Here is an 18841-nt window from a genome sequence, read left to right as displayed (position 1 = left end):
TAAGGCTTTTGTGAATGTGGAATCAAACTTTATTATCTGATTTCTCTACATTTGTGTAGGTCCTTACTGTAACAGAACATGGGATGGTTGGTTGTGTTGGAATGATGTTGCAGCAGGAACCGTATCAATACAACGCTGTCCTGACTACTTTCAGGACTTTAATCCATCAGGTAAATGTGTATGAACCTGTATGCCAGTTTTGTTTGGCTAAATGGCACGTGGGGGTGATTTAATCTTCTTCTTGATCTAACCACCAAGCACAGATCAGTGGCTCAGCTCCTGGGCAGCTGCTACTACAAAAGGTTCCATGTTATTGCACACCTACTGGATGTATGCACCTGCTCCTTGCCCAGGTCCACTGGCCACACCCACCCACTGGCAGGACACTCCCCACTGCACCACCACACTGATAACTGCCCCTGCAAGGCTGTATAGATTAGAAAAAGAAGGTGAGGGTAGCGCAAGGTTTGTTAACGTGTTAGTTAACCCAGAATGTTTCCCTAACATGTAGACAGATGTTAATACCTTTTACCTCAAATTCAGCTGGTCACAGTTAACTACTTTCCCTCCATGGTCAACCCTGACCTATTTTCTTAATTGAAACATGCCCTCTGTGGTCATGAGAATGTCATAAACTGGAGTGATTCTTCTGTGTTTGGGGTCTCCCAGTGCCCTTTCATGCCTGAGAGTATTTGGCTAGGCATTGGCAGTAAAGCATTCACAGATAAAGCAATTTCTTCAGTGATTGTCAACATTATAAGCAATATCTCTCCTGACATTTTCTTTCCTCTCCAACTCTATTTATTAGACTAAAATTTCAGATTTTAATTTAGATCCCTGATTATCACAAAAGAACTTAAATCTTCTTATCATGCCATCTAGTTCTCTAATAGTTTGTGTGATACAGTTTTAGAGTAATTAGATTGAAGGATTGGGGGGGGAGGTATTTTTGTTTGCTTGCCCTTGCCAAGCAAATACAATGGCTACCAGGTTCTCAAAATTCATATTAATGTAAGAAAGCTCTCTCTTCACACTAATAAATCTGTCTGTCCTTTGCCAGTTTTTATAGGCTATGAAATACTAGAGATGGAGAAACAGACATTGAGTATTGACTTTTTTTTTTTTTTTGGCTTGCTTTTTCTTCCCCATTTTGGCTGGCTAAAGAAAAAGTTACAAAGATTTGTGACCAAAATGGAAACTGGTTTAGACATCCCGAAAGCAACAGAACATGGACAAACTACACCCAGTGTAATCTCCGTACACATGAAAAAGTAAAGGTAGGAGAGGAATGCATGTTACCATGGATAGGAAGCTCATTTGAAAAGTTTGTAACAGTCTTGATGAAACCTCAAATACCAGCAAAATTGACTGTCATTAATATACTAGTTTTTTCATAGCCACGTAATTCCCTTATGTTTTCTTATAATGTGTTTAGAAGCGGGGACAGCAATCTGTAGAGGCAACAAGAGAAGAAAGCAGGCTAAGCAGACTCAAAGGGCTGGATTCTGATTTAACCAGTTTTAGACCAGCTTGAAGTATGTAATGTTACTCTGGGGATACCTCTACGCTGCAAGCTAGTGGTGTGCATAACTACAAGTATAAATAGTAGTGTAGCTGTGCTAGCACAGGCAGTGTAGGTACAAACCCACCAGAACCCCATGGGTACTTCTTTAGAATGACTAAGCTGTGCCTACACTGTCTGCGCTACCCTGCCTACACTACAGTTTCCACTTGAGCTAGCGCAAGCATGTGTGCAAAGAGGGAAGAAAACTTTGAAGAGATTCCCTTCAAATCTTTGCTCTGAATTTCTTCAGAATTGATCCTACCCACAAGTGGAAGAAAAAGGCCCAGAACCCCATAGATCTCCATGAGGGATGCAGATCTCAGAAGGATCTGCCAACGATATGGTCCATCCAGTGCAGTCATAATGACAGCAATTTCCCTACCAGCAGGTGCATAGATGTCGTTAATATATCTCCAAGATGGAGTAACTCCTGAGCCGAGCTGGTTCACATTAATTTTAGCAAAAAAAAAAAAAATTGTTCTCATCTTTCTTCAAAAATGTAAAAGTCTGGAGGAGCTCTACTCCTGTGTGGTTTTGGATGGACACATTACCGCCTTCCCTGCCCAAGGCACTTGTTCCAGCTCCCACAGACAGCCATTTACAGGGTCCCAGGAATGAACAACTCATGCTTTATCATCCATGCAGGCAAGGCCAGATCTGTATATGGAAGTCTTCATCTATGCGTGTGGATCTGGAGGAACAATCAGGCCACAGTGCATGGTGTCTGTCACAAAGATGGAATTTCTGTAGATGTCACTGGAGTTTGGAGATGTCAATTAGAAATCCGACAACAGAAGCACAGCATATTTATACTCAGTAATAGCAACAAACAGCTTGTTAAAATGCCATCTATTGTCTATCTTTGAGCTATGCTGTGATATCTAGTGGCATCACAGATAAAGGAAAATGTACCCTCAGCTGAAAGAGATGCAGCTGCTTATAGTTTTTTCTTTAAATTAACAGTCAAAATGAAGGCAAGTAACAAACAGAAAAATATATGAAACTGTAAACTGCCCAAGGAATAGAACTTGAAAAGCTATAGTGGGTCAGATTCTGAATGAATTTAGTCCTCAAAAGAGTGAGGGGATCAGTAGTAGTGGCTTGTACTAATATTGAAGGCAAGTGATGATAAAAATCTGTATTTCTATCATAGCTCAGAGTACTGAACAATCATTCACACTGAAGAACAGCTAAAGTCTTTAATGAGCATGTTTCTTTAACTTTGCCTCAAATAATGAGAATGAACTTTTCTAATTTAGTTTGTAAATGGAACAAATGTCATAACTTCATTTTCACTACAATGTGGCTGGAAATATAGAGAAGATTAGCCGAATAAGCTGCTCCAGAGCCATCCAGGGTCTTTACTGTGAATAATGAGATGTGCAAGCTTCCGTCAGATAGCTCTGCCAACATCCCTCAACTCTGACTTGTATTATTATTCCATACAAAAACCTACGTTAAAAGAGTGTGCAGCTGCTTACTTGGTAGGACAAATGATACGTGCATGATTGTATACAATGTTTTCATGCCTCACTCAGTAGGCAGATTAGGAGCTGCCCAGTAAAGGTGGCAGATGTTCACTATTTATTTTTTATACTTACTAGTCAATGAGTAGTCCCATTCCCACTCTGCTGCACACCACTCAATTTTGGCACTAAATTAGGCAGAAATCTTCTAGATTTATACCTCCTCCATCATCCAAAATTGTCCACTGAATGAGAGAGAAAAAAGCATGCCATCATATCATTTAGTGTTGTCACTAGTGTCAGAGTTAAAGTTGCATGGATAATTTTAGTTTTGACACTTCCAAATTTCAGAGTGCTTCATTTTGCAGCCATAACATTCTTTTAATGTTGTTTTGAATTGAATTTCCTTCATTATTTTAAAAAAGAGTAAAAATAAAGAAATTTCATCATGTAGGACTATGCATCCTTGCCTTGTTCAATGAGACTGTTAGTAGACCACAAGGAATTTATTTACATAGGTCCTGTAGCTTTAACATCCTACACGACCGTCCCAGTGGTGGATATTCTAGGCCAAAGGTTTTAATTGAGTCTCTGGAAGTCAGGAATCTGCACTATAGTCCGATGCCCTAGTCTTGTGTTGGGGGCATGGATTTCTCATCTCAATTCCTCTCACAGAACCCAGATATTTGGGCTGTATGTAGGTGGAGAGGATTTTGCCCTCTATGACTGCATTTCCATTTATGCAAAGTGGGGGTAAGAAGATTTACTGCATCATAGGTGTTTTTGAGAGGCTAAATTCAATAACTGGATGTTTGTAATATTGATAATCTTGACTGGAAAGCATTAGGTAAATTCAAAGTGGTGATAGTGTTTAATGCGCTGCTTACTTCAGATTATTAATGAAGATACATCATATGTTGCCAAGTATTCCTTAAACTGCTCTTTGTAAGTGTTTATTTTTACAGTGTTTTCTTTACTACATACTTTTTCAAAATTCTTTAATGTAGCTTGCTGAAGGCAGATTTAAGACACAAGTTTAATTGCAGCTATTTTTGAGTTATCATTAATTTATTTCATGCTCTTCCTGGAATGCTGATTGAAAGCTGAAGTTCCAACATGGCAAACGTAGGCCCTGTTTGGAAGGAAATGTCTTTCAAATGCTTAGAAAAACCCACTCCTACAAGAGTTCCACATGAAAGGGTTACATAAATGCATCTCCAAAACACATCAATTTCTGCTTTGCAGAGGAGCAGCATTATTGGATGAATCAACCTTTAGCCATGAATGTTCCTAGCAGAGTAACGTAAATAGCTCAGATTACGTAAATGCACAGAAAAGACTTAGGAGTGTCTATTAAAAAATGACGCATTAACTGACATACAATGAGTATTAAACATGACCGCTACTAATGTTACGTGCCATATGGAGAGAGAATCTTCAATGGCTTAGGATCCTCTTAGAGTTAATCACAGAACCTCTAGAGCTGACTCACTATTGATCTATAATATTTTTCATTTTTTAATCCATTACAGATGTTCTACATGTAATAGAGGTCTGCTGGGGTGTACTTTTATCAAGAGTATTTTTGTATTGCTGATAATGTGTTTTTTATTTTGTTATTTTATTGCAGACAGCCCTGAATCTGTATTATCTGGCCATCATCGGGCATGGTCTTTCAATTGCATCACTTTTGATTTCCCTTGGCATATTCTTTTATTTTAAGTAAGTATATGTTTTTGCATCTTTCACCAGACGCCCTTGGCTACAATAATCCTGGGTAATCAGGCAATTTGAAATACCTGATACCCTAAAATGTTAATAAGGGTTGGGTGGAGGATCCAAATTGAATATATGGGTTTGGATCATTTAATGTCTTAGCATTCAAAGGTATATCATAATAGGAAGGAAAATTCTCCTATTTCCCAGAAACCTAAGAAGGTAAAGGGTATGAGCAGGGAGAAGAAATAAATCATGTTGATTATTGTCTTCTGGAACTAGTGCCTGGTTAAGGTGAATAATTAAGAAAATAATTAAGGATGACATTTTTTTGAATTATCTAGAGTAACTGTCCTATCTCTGGCTTTATACTCCATTCTCTGCATTCTCACCTCTTCTTTTTCTTCTTGACATTGATTATAGGAATATATACACCAAATTATGGATAACTCATATATCAGTAATAATTGGCCAGGTGAATTTTTTGTTTACTGTCAGGTGACCAAATACTCTGTCACCCATCCCAGCTTTTGTTGCAATCCTGAGCTACAGTAAGGAAGCATCACTGACTATCCCTGATTGGCCTGAAGTTTCAGATGGTGTCTGGCTGGCCAATGGTTTCTTCAGGTGTGAGCCTCTGGTCCTGCTGAACTGACCCTTTAGTGTAATGAGCTAATAAACACTACTTGACAGCTATTACACTATGGGACTGCTCCATCTTAAAGCATTTAATGAGCTAGTTCAGAGGGACCAGAGGACATTCCTAGACCTATAGCTAAAGGAAGGTGAGTACTGAACAGCAAGATACTCAAAATAATAAAGATACTTTGGGATTTTGAGTCTCTACTGCTAGTTTGAGGCTGCAATAGTGCCCACAACACTGTGGCTGCCTCCATGAGAAACAATGGCCAGTGGATCTGTGGACTGTTAGACCCATCCACCCCTATATCCTCCTCTTCTATTCTAGCCTTCAAACTTAGAAAATTGTCTAATTTCAAGCCTAAAATTATTGATGGCCAGTTAATATCTATTTGTTCTTGTATCCGCATTGGTGCTTCACTTAAATAACTACTTTCCCTCGCTGGTATTTATCCCTCTGATGTATTTATAGAGTCAATCATATCTCTTCTCAGCCTTCTTTTGGTTAGGTTAAACAAGCCAAGCTGTTAGAGTCTCCTCTCAAAAGGTAGGTTTTCCATTCCTCTGATTATCCAACGTAGCTCTTCTCTGCACCTGTTCCAGTTTGAATTCCTCTTTCTTAAATATGGTAGACAAGAATTGCACACTGTATTTCAGATGAGGTCTCACCAGTGCCTTGTATAATGGTATTAACACTTTCCTGTCTCTACTGGAAATATCTCTCCAGATGCATCCTAGGATTGCATTAGCTCTTTTCACACTTGCATCACATTGGTGGTTCATAGTCATCCTGTGATCAACCAATACACCATTTCTTTCTCTTCCTCTGTGGCTTCCAACTGATAAGTCCACATCTTATAGCAAAACATTCTTGTTGTTAATCCTTAAGTGCACGACCTTGCACTTTGCACTATTAAATTTCATCCTACTTCAAATACTCCAGTTTTCAAGGTCATGAGACCTTCTTGTATGATATTCTGGTCCTCCTCCATATGAGCAATACCTTCCAAATTTGTGTCATCCACAAATTTTATCAACACATTCCTACTTTTTGTGCCAAGGTCATTAATAAAAATGTTAAATAAGATTGGTCCCAAGACTGATCCTTGGGGAATTCTACTAGTAACCTTCCTCCAGCCTGACAGTTCACCTTTCAGTATGACCTGTTGTAGTTTCCCCTTTAACCAGTTGCTTATCCACCTTTCAGTTCTCATATTAATCCCCATCTTCTCCAATGTAAGTAATAATTTCCCATGGGGAACTGTATCAAATGCCTTACTAAAATTCAGGTAGATTAGATCTACTGCATTTCCTGTGTCTAAAAAATCAGTTATCTTCTCAATGAAGGAGATCAGGTTGGTCTGGCACAATCTACCTTTTGTAAAACCATGTTGTATTTTATCCCTTTTACTGTTTACCTGTGTCCTTAACTACTTTCTCTTTCAAAATTTGTTCCAAGACCTTGCAAGATATCCTACCTTGAGTAATCTCATCAAAGACAACAGGGCTAATTAGGGTAGAAACACTACACCTATTAATTGTTATTTTAATGATAAATATGAACCTTCAGCAGGGTAATTAAAAGTTATAATCTCTCTTTCTCTCTCATCCTTTCAATTTTTGATATATCTTATCCCTGAGTAGGGTAATAGTTAATTGGAAACAGAGGGGCTGATCAAAGTCTCATCCAAAGACGTCTAGTCACTATCTTTGGTCTGGGTTAGGCCAATAAGGGCAGTAGGCGACTAGCAATTATATGCAAAACCATCTTTTAGGTATATCCAACTGAATACAGTGAACCTCCAATTTAGGTGCATATTTTTCAAGATTTAGACTAAGATTTTCAAAACTCACTAGCAGTTTTTGGTGCATGAACATTTGATAGCCCAAATGAGACACTATTAAGGGTTATGATTTTCAGAAGGTAGGTGCTCAGCATTTTCTGAAAATGTAGGCCCTTATGTGGTGTTTCAAGTTGGGCACCCAAAACCATTAGACACTTGGAAATCTTAGCCTTAAACTGCAATGTTCATGTTATTCTGCTTCTCATGAAGATGGTAAAATTGTGTGTACGTGAGTGTAGCTTGTAATTCTTCAGTAAAAACTATGTATATTTTGGAGCCTTTTTTTTAGTTGTTCACTGTTGAATAAAATAGACTGATGAAGAATCTGTGAGTGTCAACAGTTGTTTCACTTGGCACAGAGAGGGTTTTACTGCTGCTCTAAAACTCATAATGCGTTTTAACAGACTGAAAATCAAACGCTGTGAAAAAAATGTTTGGGCATTGAATTTTTAAACAAATTTGGAGGTGATTTGAAACCACAGTCATATTAAAGCTTGATTTTCACTTTTTAGAATAGAAATCCAAGCCAATTTCATCTCAGCTTGTGACAACACTATCAGTGTTTACAGCAAAGCCAGGTGGTTTGCATTGCTACTATTGAAGTAAATTGTAAGAATGTTATGTTTGTCTAATTCTCTAAGGCAATGGTTTCTTTGGTAGAAAGATCCCATATCCTTAGAGAATGACATGGAAAAAATCCAGACCCACAAACCACAATTCCTAGTCTGTGGTTATGCTGGGATACAAAAGGAAATTACAACATTTAAAGGGAGCTGAGGAAAGGCCTCTACAAGATGTTCTCATGGGATACATGCACAGATCCTGTATAGTATTTTTATTAGTACAAAAATGTTTGAGAATCTAGCCTAATTCTAGGATGTGTTATGTATGGGCTGATATTTGTTAAGGTAATTCATGGCTTTAACAGATGGAGCTTTTTTATTGTTGTGTGGGAGTATATTTGGAATTTTGAGTTTCCAATGTATTTATGCTTTTTTGTGGAAACATTGTTTCCCATATGATATCTGCTGGACTGCAGTTCATTAAAGTATTTTTAATGATGGTTGGAAAATACTTTTCTCCATGGATAATTTAAACTTTTTTGTCAAAAACATAAAACTTTGATTTTCAGCTGAAAAATCAAAACTTTTGGAGAAAGTAGACACTTTCTACAAAAACTTTCATTCAATCAAAAACCAAAATGTTTGAGGTTTTTGACAAAAAAGTTTAAATTTTCCATGGAGAAGAGTGCTTTCCAACCAGCACTAAAAATATTTTAATGAACTGTAGTCCAGCAGATATCATATGGGAAACAACGGGTTTGCGGGTTTTGTATTTTCTGTATGAAAAGTTATGTCATACCTACAATTTTTTTTGGATAACTCACTTCATTGATTTTAGAATCCACTGAAATATTTTGGATTCTAAATACAGAACCAGACCCTTTGGGGGTTTCAAGTTCTATTTGTGACTGCCCAGTGCAACTTCTTGTACTGGTTCAACTTTCTGGTTGAACTCTTAGAATCCATGGCTCTAAGTTGATAGTATACAAACACTGTACTTGTGTGTTGTATGAACTAGCTGTACAAAGCTGGTGCAGTTTTAGAAAGGGATCTATGAAAGAAAATCAGAGGGTGTGTAAACATTGATTCTCTTGAAGTACCACACACACACATCTTACTTGTGTATCATATAAACTACCTGCTAACCAAGCTCTTAAGAAAGATCTAAAATAAAGAGAGGGCAGAGAAAGGATGGGGCAAGTGACAGCTTACAAGAACAACAGGCACGGGGGGGGAGGGAAAGGGTTTGGAGGAAGAAAGAGGAAAAATTAATTAGACATAGAAACAGAGACATTGTTGTACTGGATCAGACCTGTGGTCTGTCTTGTCTAGTATGCTATCTCCAACAGTGGCCAGAACTAGATGCTTCAGAAGAAAGGTGCAGGAAACCTCATAGTAGACAGATATGGGATAATCTGTCCCTCATGAAGGTTTCATGCTAGACCCTGGTAGAGATTGGTTTAAATCCTAAAGCAGATGGTTTTATATCCCTTCCCAAAAAATGTCAGCATTAGCTATTATAACTCTGGATAGTCTTGTTATCTACATAAATGCCCAGTCTCTTTTTGATTCTTGCTAAATTTTTGGCAGAGAGTTCCAGGGTCATATTATGGATTGTATAAAGAAAAAAAAATCAGCTTCGAAGTTGCCACTTTTCAATTTCACTGAACGTCCCCTTGTTCTTGTGTTATGAGGCAGGAAGACTATTTTCAGAGATACTGCCTGATCCTGTATATGTCATATTGGGTAAAATTTTCAAAATGCTTAAATCCCATTTTGAAGAGTGCTGTAGGCATTTACGAGCATAAATCCCATTGAAAGTCAATGGAACCTAGGCTTTCAAAGGGCCAGATTTACAAGGGTATTTTAGCACCTTAAAAAGGCAGATTCCTTCTGGAATTTTTTTTAAAAAAGCTCCTAAGGAAGTTAGATACTTAATTCCCATTGAAAGTCAAAGGCCCAACTCATTTAAATTCTTTTAATAATCGCAAGAGACACCTGTCTGCTTCTTTAGGGGCATAAATACCTTTTAAAATCTGGTCCTTTAGAGATCTAAAATCATTTAGGGACTTTTGAAAATGTTACCCTGTATTTCTTATCCACAGACATCAGAGAAATGTATTTCATGGAGTGCCATAGATCAATGCAAACCAAATTTTATTTCATGAGGGTAAGCCTAGTGATAGACCCTTAAATGACACTTAGATCATAATATGAGAAGGAATTATTAAAGGCCATTATATCAGTAACAAAAACAGTGTGGAGAAGGGGTGCGGAGGGGTAGAGGATTAGGAAGGAATCTTATTTATTGCTGAAAGTCTTTTATTCCTTTTTAAATGTCATCAGTCTTGCTTTCTTGTTTCTTATCCTATGTTCCTTTCATGCATGGGTGGGGGAGGGCGCAGGGGTGTGGGTGGGCGTGCTGAATATTCAACAGGAACAGCTGTTGGATGACCCTGACAGATGGCCTCATAAGTTGTATGTTTTTTTCCTTGCCTGTGCATTGAGGTCTTGACAATAAGCAGACACAGAGTCCTGGAGTTGTTCATGACTCATTTTGCATATAACTATTAGTTCTAGTCTGGAGTCATTTCTATATACATCCATAGTCAAACCTGCATGTTCTTCAGGAATTAAACCCCAAAGACAAAAACAAAATTATATCCAGAGAAGACCTAATAGAATATAATTTCCTACTTAATTCATATTCATAGCTGCATTGTGTGATTTGTGCATTTTCTATCTTTATTTTTTTCAGAAGATTAACCTTTGCAAATCATTGGGGCCAGATTCTAACATCCTTCCTTGTGTGAATTAGTGGCTTGCTCCTCAAGTGTGGTCCCATTGACTTCATTGAGACTGCATGTGGAGTAAGGTGGTACTCAGTTTGAACAAGGGCTCCACAATCTGGTCCTTAATGACTAGCCTTGTCTACACTTGCAGCAGCATGCAGCTACACACCACAGTGAAAGGCAGGCTGTGTCCACTGTGGTGTGTAGCAACATGCAGTAGTGAAAGGCTCCAGTAGGGAGGTGCCAGAGCCATTCTCCACTGCCTCTACCCTTCTAGAGCCTTTTCCTACTGCCGAAGCCTTTCACTGCAGTGGTGAAAGGCTCTGGCAGCAAGACACTACACTGCTAAAAATAGCAGCATAGAACGTGGAGGCACCGTAGAGAGATGTGTAGGGTATATACCCTAGGGTTCAGTCATGTAGGGCATTCTACTCTGTTCTACTTGCCTACGTTGTGCCTCGCTGTCTACACTGCTATTTATACCCATGCTCGCTGGGCTTGCAGCGTCTATATTCTGTCACCACACATGTAGACTTAACCTTAACTGGCACGGGTTCCTCTATGGTCAGCTCTATTTACCTGGGGGAAGCTTCATACTCCCTTCTGGTGCCTGAGCAAAAATTGTGAACACATAATCATAATTTTATAATGCAGATCTTTACAGTATGACTTGAACAGGCATAAAATACACCTATCTAACCATACTGGTGACTTTCTACTTTGCTTTTACCTTTCTTCCTATGTCTCGCATGTCTTCAACAGATTGCCGGTCACTGCACCTCAACACTTGTAAAGATACTGTAAATACATTGCTATGATAACATTTTTATATTAATCTGTATCATCTTCCTGGCTCAAATATTGAGCAATATTTGTCCAGATTTTAGTTTTTCTTGGTGTGCTGTTTGTGAAGACTAGACAGTGCGGGTTTTCCCCCCTTTCCTGATGCATTCAGACTTGGCACTCACTGGCGTGAATTGATGTCTTGCCTCCACAACAGTGAAGAGTAATTGGAGTTGTTCATGATAGATTTTCCTTTTTTAGTTAGAATTTCTCTCTGCCAATTAACACTACTGTCCTCCCAATAAAAGGAGGGTAGATGGATAGAGCTGTACTGCAGCATGTAGCCACAATTCCACACCATTGCCAGAGCCTTTCCCTGCTGCCAGAGACTTTCACTGCAGCATGAAGCTACAGGTGTAGCACCCTGTACTCTACAAGCCACTGTAAGTGTAGATGTAGTTTTAGGCCACTGTGGAGCTTCCTGGACTTCCAGTGACACTTTTCCCGAAGGCCGCAACCCTTCCTCTACATCTTTTGCAGACGCTAGTGCTAAGAGTGGTGCTCACCCTGTACAGAGTCTTTGCACTCCTGTAGTACTAGGACTCCCATTATGCTCAGCTCCTGCACTGAGGGTGCAAGAGGTGGAGATTCTTATTGTGGTGATTCTCTCCCTTTTCACACATTCACAGGCCCCTAGGAGAGGGAGGGGGAGGGAGAGGGGGAGAGCCTGATGGTCACGAGGCCTAGGTTCTATTCCTGTCTGTGCAACAGCATGGACTTGCTGTGTGACTCTGAACAAGGATACTGGATTGGAAGGACCAATTCCTTAGTAAATGCTATATTCCTGTGTATGAAAATAATTGGTGGGGCATACACTTTTAAAAATAATTTGGCATGGAATAAAATATCACCTTGCAATAGTAAGTAAACATATTTTCCCAGACCTTTTTGAGCCAATTGCTCCAAAGCAAGTCCTTTTCTTATAAGCATAATAAAACTTGTTGCACTTGGTTTGCATTATACAGCCAAATAGAAATAAAATCAAGGATAAAGAAAATCTTTACCTTTCACAGTATTAAATTTATTCTTTTAAAATGAGTTGGCAGAATAGTTAATATGAGGCTGAGAACTCATATGTATTAATTTGCTCTTGTCTCTCTTTTCTAGGAGCTTGAGTTGCCAAAGGATCACCCTACATAAAAATCTGTTTTTCTCTTTTGTTTGCAACTCCATCGTTACAATAATTTGGCTGGCGGCAGTTGCCAACAACCAGCAGTTAGTTGCAACTAATCCAGTAAGTGAAAGTGGATTTGGCTGCACTGTTGATTTGTGTGGAAAGAAATTTAGTGATGGAAAATATTAATAAATTAGATATCATTAGTTCATGATATCATGTCTATCAAAGCTAACATTTTTGAATTGAAGTAAGAATTTATTCATTTTTAAATAATGCAACAGATGTCTGGTCAGTTTGGCCAGCTAGGGTTTGTGAGGGCAGGGGAGTTCAAAATCACATGGATCTTTATTAAATAGATAGTATTGGACTACATTTCTGATTTCAGTTTGGTATTGTGTGTCATGCAGATAGATCTCTTGTATTCTTACACAATACTAAAACAGTGTCAGGAAAGTATTATGATCTGGAAGAATGATTTAAATGAAGTTATACCCGGGATGAATTTGTCCTGGGGTTGGCAATAAAGAAGTCTTGAGTTCTAAATCTGCCTCTGTTATTTGCTTTTTTTGTGGCTTTTGTTCCACCCTCCCCCCCTTCTTTAAAGTTGGATAATAACACTTCACTATCTCATGGGAATGCAGGGCAGTTAGCGAGGCTTATGTAGTGAGGACTAGATTGTGGAGCCCTTGTTCATTTTTGAACACTTACATAAAAAGTCCTGGTCATTTTCAATACTCAAAAATATTTTAATTTAAATATAGTCAGGTACAATATTGTTTAACCTTGCATTTCACTCCTTAGCAGTAACAACTAGAGAATTTACTGGTTAGCATACAGTAGATACCTTTTTTTTCTGCTGGGTGGTCTTAGTTATAATATTTCTGGTATTTACTCTAAGGCTAGCTATAAATTAAAATAGTTCTGTCATGTACTGCTGCCTGCTTAGCTTATCAAGGGAATGATTATTCTGAGCAATCCCATGAATCCAAGCTTAGATGGTTTTTTTCCAGTGAACAGGAGAGGTACTGGTTTCTAAAACATTTAGGATTTTGCCTGGACTATTTCAAAAGAATTTAAGATTATGCTTCAGAACTAAATAAAAATAAATTCATAGATAGTGACTGGCTTTCCTGTCACACGCTTGCACTGGTGCAACTTCAATGTCTTTAGTGGAATGATCCAGATTCAGACTGGTGTTGGGGAGCTTGGCTTTGTAAGGTTACAGCAAGAAAAATGTGTATGGGCCTGATTTTGATAGCATTCACATTGGTGTAGTTTAGTAGAAGTAGACCAGTGCAAAACTGTGAGAGGAAAATTAGACCCTATTAGACTCTTGGTTTAGTTCTGGAGTATAGGATTAAGTTTTGTAGAGAGGACTGGGGCAAAAGTCTAAACATCCTAAGAGCTATTAAGGAGGTGAATCTCCTTTCACCGAGGAGAGTGCATGCACTGTTTCCACTGGAGTTGCTGGTGTAACTGAGAGGATAATGTGGCCTAATCAAAGGATCTTCTGCCCAAAGATATTACTTACCATCAGATACTTTTCACAAAGATTTGAGGAATCTTTATTTATCTGCATTGATGAATTTACATCAGTGTTAGCAACATGAGGATCCTCTGAGGGGAAAACTTCATCATTTAAAAAAAATTCCCTATGCCCACCATGTTCTCCATGATGCTGGAGGCCTTCAGCCTCCATCCCAAAAATCAAGTCAGCTAATAAAACTACAGTCTCCTTTGTGGAGTCATCTAGATGTCACAATTTGAGTACTGCCTTATGAATATCACATATCAAAGCAAAATTCTTGGCAAAGCAGAGTGACGAAATAAGTAATGCTTCCCTCTTGCCATTGAATCTCTCTGGAACCATTGCAAACGAATTATTCAAGCTGTATTCTTTGTTTTTTCCACAGCTTAGTTGCAAAGTATATCAGTTCATTTACTTGTATTTAATCGGTTGCCATTACTTCTGGATGCTCTGTGAAGGCATTTATCTGCATACTCTCATTGTGGTGGCTGTCTTTGCAGAGAAACAACACTTGATGTGGTATTATCTTCTCGGCTGGGGTATGTAATTCCATAAATTGTTCTCTTTAAAAACAAAAAACAAACTGCTGCTGCCTCAAGATTTTTTGGGGGGGGGAGGGAAGGAGGGGGAAACCATCGTTTTTAATTTAAATCTATAAAACTAATACTGTGTACGCAAGTACTTCAGCAATGTGTATCAGATCAATTTTGTTTCTCTGAAATTCAATATGTCCTTACTGTTTTAGCACAGCTTTTTACATATACCTCTGTCTTTGCTAAAAGACAGATGTACTGGAGAAGTCAGGAAGTGACTCCTCCTTTGCATAAAGAAAAGCGCCTCTTATTATGAAGAGACAATAAGAAGTAATTATTCATTGTTTCTCATCTTGAAGATGTTTATACAGGAATGAATGTTTGTTTTCAGAGACGTCTCACCATGCCTAGGGTGGAGGAGGGTCAAAACTGAATTGGGGAAGGCCAAGCATTTATTTTTCCAGAGGTTCCGCTTGACCTGTATTGTTCACAAAGCAAATAGAGAATTACTGTAGGTAAAGAGCTTACGTAAAGAACAATACCAAAGACCACAAACTGAACATGACAGATTAAGGCAGTGTGGGATAGCGCTTTCACAAAAGTCAGGACTCAGGCTTCTGGCTGTATTTGCACAAAGCTTTTAGGCCAAAATTTTCTGAAGTGACTAGTGATTTTGTACGCTTCAGCTTTTGGTTGCTCATCTTGAGACACATTCAAGAGACCTGATTTTGAGAGCATAGGTGCTCAGCAGTTTCTGAAAATCAGGCCCTTTTATGTTGTCTCAGATTGGGCACCAAAAATCACTGTTCAAAATGTAGGTAATTAGGGATTCAATAAAGTATTTTAAACCTCTTTTCTGGTAGTTTTATTTTTATATACTCAAGTACATATACTATAGAGCACTAAAAATTATTCTAGAGGCATTTTAATTAACCCTGTTGAGACTGTGAACTTTTATGCATATCCCATTAAGCATTAATATAGCTTTCAGTCTGGAAAATGTCAGTATGGTTGGAGTTGTACTTTTTTAAAATGCCTTTTTGTTTACGATTTGACATAAGATTTATTTATATAGATAAGTACAAATTTCCTAATAATACAACATACTGGACTACATTTCCATATGACAGGACAGACATTGGAGCAAATCAAATGATGTTTTGCTGTATAGTGCTATATGGTTTTGCAACACATAGCATGGTTGAAGTGAAAAAATATAAGATTCCCAAGGCTGATGCAAATATTTGTTTCCTAGTTATTTTCCATGTACTAGAAACCAACAAAACACACAGAAAACAAGCAAAACATAACCAGTACAATTGCATGCTGTTCATACTGCTGTATGTACAAAAACACCAGTGAATTAGAGGGGGCTTGTCTAGCAATCTGCACAGAATTACACTAATGTAAGGAAACATGCCTAAAAATGAGCATTAATTTTCAAGTGTAAGAATGAAAACAATAGATGAAAAATGTTGTTACATTAACTTACCTGGTCTGATTTTAAATTTTCAATCTGTCTTCCTACTCAGGGCTTTCATCCAGCAGAGCTTTAAGCATGTGCTTAATTTTACAAAGTCAATGGGTCGACTCACTTGCTTAAATGTTTTGCTGGATTGGAGCCTTACTTGCTGCACTATTACTCAGGATTAGATTTTTCAACACGGATGCTTGCTACATCAGGCCTTACTCTGGAAAAATCTCATTCAAATCAAAAAGTACCTGAAATCATGTATATCTGTGACCTATTACCTCCCACCCTCTGTCCCGATTTTTTACACTTGCTATCTGGTCACCCTAGGCATGCAGGATGAAATTAGGTTTATGATGTGTATTCGTTCATTATGTTTAACACTTACCGATTGTCATTTTAACAGAATTAATGACAGAATTAATCTTTGAATTAGGCTGATTTATAAATTTGCTGTTCTCAGGATTCCCATTGATCCCTGCCTGCATACACGCTGTAGCAAGAAGTATGTATTTCAATGACAAGTAAGTAAAATCTCAGCTTTTGTTTTTAAAAATGTAACATTTTCTTTCAAAGAGAGATGGTAATTAATCAAAAGCCCAAATGGTTATTCTTTCCATTTTCTCCACAGCTGCTGGATCAGTTCTGAAACTCACCTGCTGTACATTATCCATGGGCCTATTTGTGCTGCTTTAGTGGTAGGTGTTTTTCATATGATCATTTGTTTTTTCTTGTCAATTTCCTGATTGTTCCTAGTCTTTTTACAGAATTGGTAGGGTCAATATCTCTCACCACAAAAATGGTGTGACTGTGAAGACAAGAGGACAGATTCACTAATGGTTTAAGTGCAAAACACCAGTGAATGTATATTACGGGTCCCCTTCTGTGTCCAATCAACAGGATAGAGTATGTTACAGCCCTCAGCTACAGAGTTTTCAAGCTGGGGCAAAAAATTGGATGATTTAGTTAGGGATTGGTCCTGCTTTGAGCAGCGGATTGGACTAGATGACCTCCTGAGGTCCCTTCCAACCCTGATATTCTATGATTCTATTCTATGATTAAAGAAAGATTTTCTATTTTATATATACATATACAAGCACAGCTATCTTGGCAATTAATAACTATGAAAAATGCATATAAAAGCTCTGCTAAATTGTTATCCATTGGTGGTATCATTTTATAAATTAACCTGAACATGTCAATGACTGTACACATTAAAATAATTCCCTTTAGTATAAGATAATCAGAAAACTTGGACTGGCTGAACTCAGCAAAATTAGCATGTAAAAACACACTGACTTTAATTTTTCCTATCACTTTCCAATTCACACAAGGCAGTTTTATTAAAAATTTATAAATTGAACAATATTTTGGTAAATAGTTCAAAGTTGCCCCGAGGTTGAAATTGTTTCTATTTGCATGTCATCTTTGTACAGAAGACAGAATGTGTGGGCCACTGGCTATCTCCAACCAGTTGGTGATACCTCATAATGTTAATGAAGTGCGTCAGCGACTGAACCTTTAATGCTTATCATGATCAGTTTATTCGCTTTGTTGTTAGCTGGTTTGGCCTGGGCCTTTGTTCAACTTTTGTTCAAATTTCTGGTTCCAGACTGCTGCACTGGGCAGCACAATATGGGGAGAAGGTGACCAGCCCTCTGTGGAGAAAGAAGTGGTTCGGGACTATTTAGAAAAACTGGACGTGCACAAGTCCATGGGGCCGGATGCGCTGCATCCGAGGGTGCTAAAGGAGTTGGCGGATGAGATTGCAGAGCCATTAGCCATTATTTTTGAAAACTCATGGTGATCGGGGGAGGTCCCGGATGACTGGAAAAAGGCTAATGTAGTGCCCATCTTTAAAAAAGGGAAGAAGGAGGATCCGGGGAACTACAGGCCAGTCAGCCTCACCTCAGTCCCTGGAAAAATCATGGAGCAGGTCCTCAAGGAATCAATTATGAAACACTTAGAGGAGAGGAAAGTGATCAGGAACAGTCAGCATGGATTCACCAAGGGGAAGTCGTGCCTGACTAACCTAATTGCCTTCTATGATGAGATAACTGGCTCTGTGGATGAGGGGAAAGCAGTGGATGTGTTATTCCTTGACTTTAGCAAAGCTTTTGATACGGTCTCCCACAGTATTCTTGCTGCCAAGTTAAAGAAGTATGGGCTGGATGAATGGACTGTAAGGTGGATAGAAAGCTGGCTAGATCGTCGGGCTCAACGGGTAGTGATCAATGGCTCCATGTCTAGTTGGCAGCCAGTTTCAAGCGGAGTGCCCCAAGGGTCGGTCCTGGGGCCGGTTTTGTTTAATATCTTTATTAATGATCTGGAGGATGGTGTGGACTGCACTCTCAGCAAGTTTGCCGATGACACTAAACTAGGAGGCGTGGTAGATACACTAGAGGGTAGGGATCGGATACAGAGGGACCTAGACAAATTAGAGGATTGGGCCAAAAGAAACCTGATGAGGTTCAACAAGGACAAGTGCAGAGTCCTGCACTTAGGACGGAAGAATCCCATGCACAGCTACAGACTAGGGACCGAATGGCTAGGTAGCAGTTCTGCAGAAAAGGACCTAGGGGTCACAGTGGACGAGAAGCTGGATATGAGTCAACAGTGTGCTCTTGTTGCCAAGAAGGCTAACGGCATTTTGGGCTGTATAAGTAGGGGCATTGCCAGCAGATCAAGGGACGTGATCGTTCCCCTTTATTCGACATTGGTGAGGCGTCATCTGGAGTACTGTGTCCAGTTTTGGGCCCCACACT

The 18841-nt window shown here is 38.7% G+C and overlaps 1 protein-coding gene across 1 annotated transcript in view; it reads left to right on the top strand.

Moving 5' to 3' along the window:
• CALCRL (calcitonin receptor like receptor) overlaps positions 1-18841 on the top strand; it is a 41838-nt gene that overhangs the window by 3356 nt on the left and 19641 nt on the right. The window contains exons 3-9 of the mRNA XM_065413618.1: positions 60-170; positions 1165-1277; positions 4661-4752; positions 12535-12661; positions 14458-14611; positions 16540-16600; positions 16708-16774. Of these exons, the coding sequence (XP_065269690.1) occupies positions 60-170; positions 1165-1277; positions 4661-4752; positions 12535-12661; positions 14458-14611; positions 16540-16600; positions 16708-16774 (725 nt within the window). The remainder of the gene's footprint in view (positions 1-59; positions 171-1164; positions 1278-4660; positions 4753-12534; positions 12662-14457; positions 14612-16539; positions 16601-16707; positions 16775-18841) is intronic.

The sequence above is a fragment of the Emys orbicularis genome, chromosome 11 (assembly GCF_028017835.1).
Source record: "Emys orbicularis isolate rEmyOrb1 chromosome 11, rEmyOrb1.hap1, whole genome shotgun sequence".
NCBI lineage: Eukaryota > Metazoa > Chordata > Testudines > Emydidae > Emys > Emys orbicularis.
Note: the sequence above shows the minus strand (reverse complement) of the source record. Positions and strands in the feature narration are given on the sequence as shown.